Source organism: Nuphar pumila, chromosome 2 (genome assembly GCF_984573655.1).
Source record: "Nuphar pumila chromosome 2, dmNupPumi1.hap1.1, whole genome shotgun sequence".
NCBI lineage: Eukaryota > Viridiplantae > Streptophyta > Magnoliopsida > Nymphaeales > Nymphaeaceae > Nuphar > Nuphar pumila.
This window is the reverse complement of record NC_143250.1, coordinates 107,191,921-107,193,111: the sequence shown is the minus strand read 5'-3', so window position 1 is coordinate 107,193,111 and position 1,191 is coordinate 107,191,921. Positions and strand designations below refer to the sequence as shown.

General features: G+C 47.4%; 1 protein-coding gene across 1 annotated transcript; it reads left to right on the top strand.

Moving 5' to 3' along the window:
* The first annotated feature begins 221 nt into the window (after positions 1–221).
* Positions 222–922, top strand: LOC149846601 (zinc-finger homeodomain protein 8-like). The gene has a single exon (XM_089991801.1). It carries the CDS (start codon positions 222–224, stop codon positions 705–707), a length of 486 nt encoding a protein of 161 aa, XP_089847927.1. The 3' UTR covers positions 708–922.
* Positions 923–1,191: the final 269 nt, after the last annotated feature.

The window sequence follows — 1,191 nt, the reverse complement described above, 5'->3', positions numbered from 1 at the left end:
AAAAATACGAGAGAGAGAGAGAGAGCACCATAGTGTTTGTTGAGAGAGCTTGGTATATTTGAAGCATACAAGAGAGAGAGAGAGAGAGATTGCTGACAGAGCTTGGTAAATTTGACATTTGCGTAGCATACAAAACTACCAATCTAGTTAATTTCTTTTCTTCTTCTTGTTGCTTTTCTCTCCCTTGGTGGTGGTTTTTTTGTTGCATGGAGGTAGAGGAGATGGGGGAGTCGAGATCGAGGCTGGGTGGCTGGGCGAGGACAGTGTATAGGGAGTGCCTGAAGAACCACGCGGCCAGCCTCGGCAGCTACGCCACCGACGGGTGCGGCGAGTTCATGGAGGTCCCAGCGGACTCGCCCGACAATTGCAGCCTCCGGTGCGCCGCCTGCGGTTGCCACCGGAACTTTCACCGGAAGGTAGTGTCCGAGAGCCGCGACGACGACCTGGACTTCCGTCGCCGCTGCTCGCTCTCGGAGACGAGGGAGGCCAGCCGGAAGAGGTTCCGGACCAAGTTCTCGGCGGAGCAGAAGGAGAGGATGGCTGAGTTTGCCGAGAAGATCGGGTGGCGCATGCAGAAGGCCGAGGAGGCCGCCATCCAGGCCTTCTGCAGAGAGACCGGCATCAGTAGGAGGGTCTTCAAGGTGTGGATGCACAACCACAAGACCTCCTCCGCCAACGCGTCCTCTCTCACTCAGGAAAAATCCTAGCAGTTTGATCGATACCCATCTCTCTCTCTCTCTTTACATTATTTCTTTTCAACTGTTCTATTTCTTTCCTTTCCTTCCTTTGCCTTTTTGATTCCTGTTGTTGAAAACTAATCTAAATTTTTGGGTCTTGACTTATGGATTCTTGTAAACAAGTGTTGATACACGTTTTACATGTTGTAGAGAACAAGGAAGAATGAGAGATACATGCATGTTAATGTCCTGCTTTTCTCTACTTTGTTGATGACGAATTTGTTTTTTTTTTCACACATGCAAGGTAAACGGATCCCATCATTTTAAATAGGATGGGTTCCATGATACATTCAATAATAGCCATTCAGCGCTGTTAATTGGATGGTTAAGACTGAATGTATGATGAAATCCATCCTATTTCAAATGATGGGATCCCTGTTCTGGTACAAGTGGGAGAACATGTAGAGAATAAGGAACAATGAGAGGATTACATTACTTATCGTCTTAATTAATG

Excerpts from the sequence above, each read along its gene's own strand:
- LOC149846601 (XM_089991801.1), top strand. The coding sequence starts at position 222 with ATGGGGGAGTCGAGATCGAGGCTGGGTGGCTGGGCGAGGACAGTGTAT.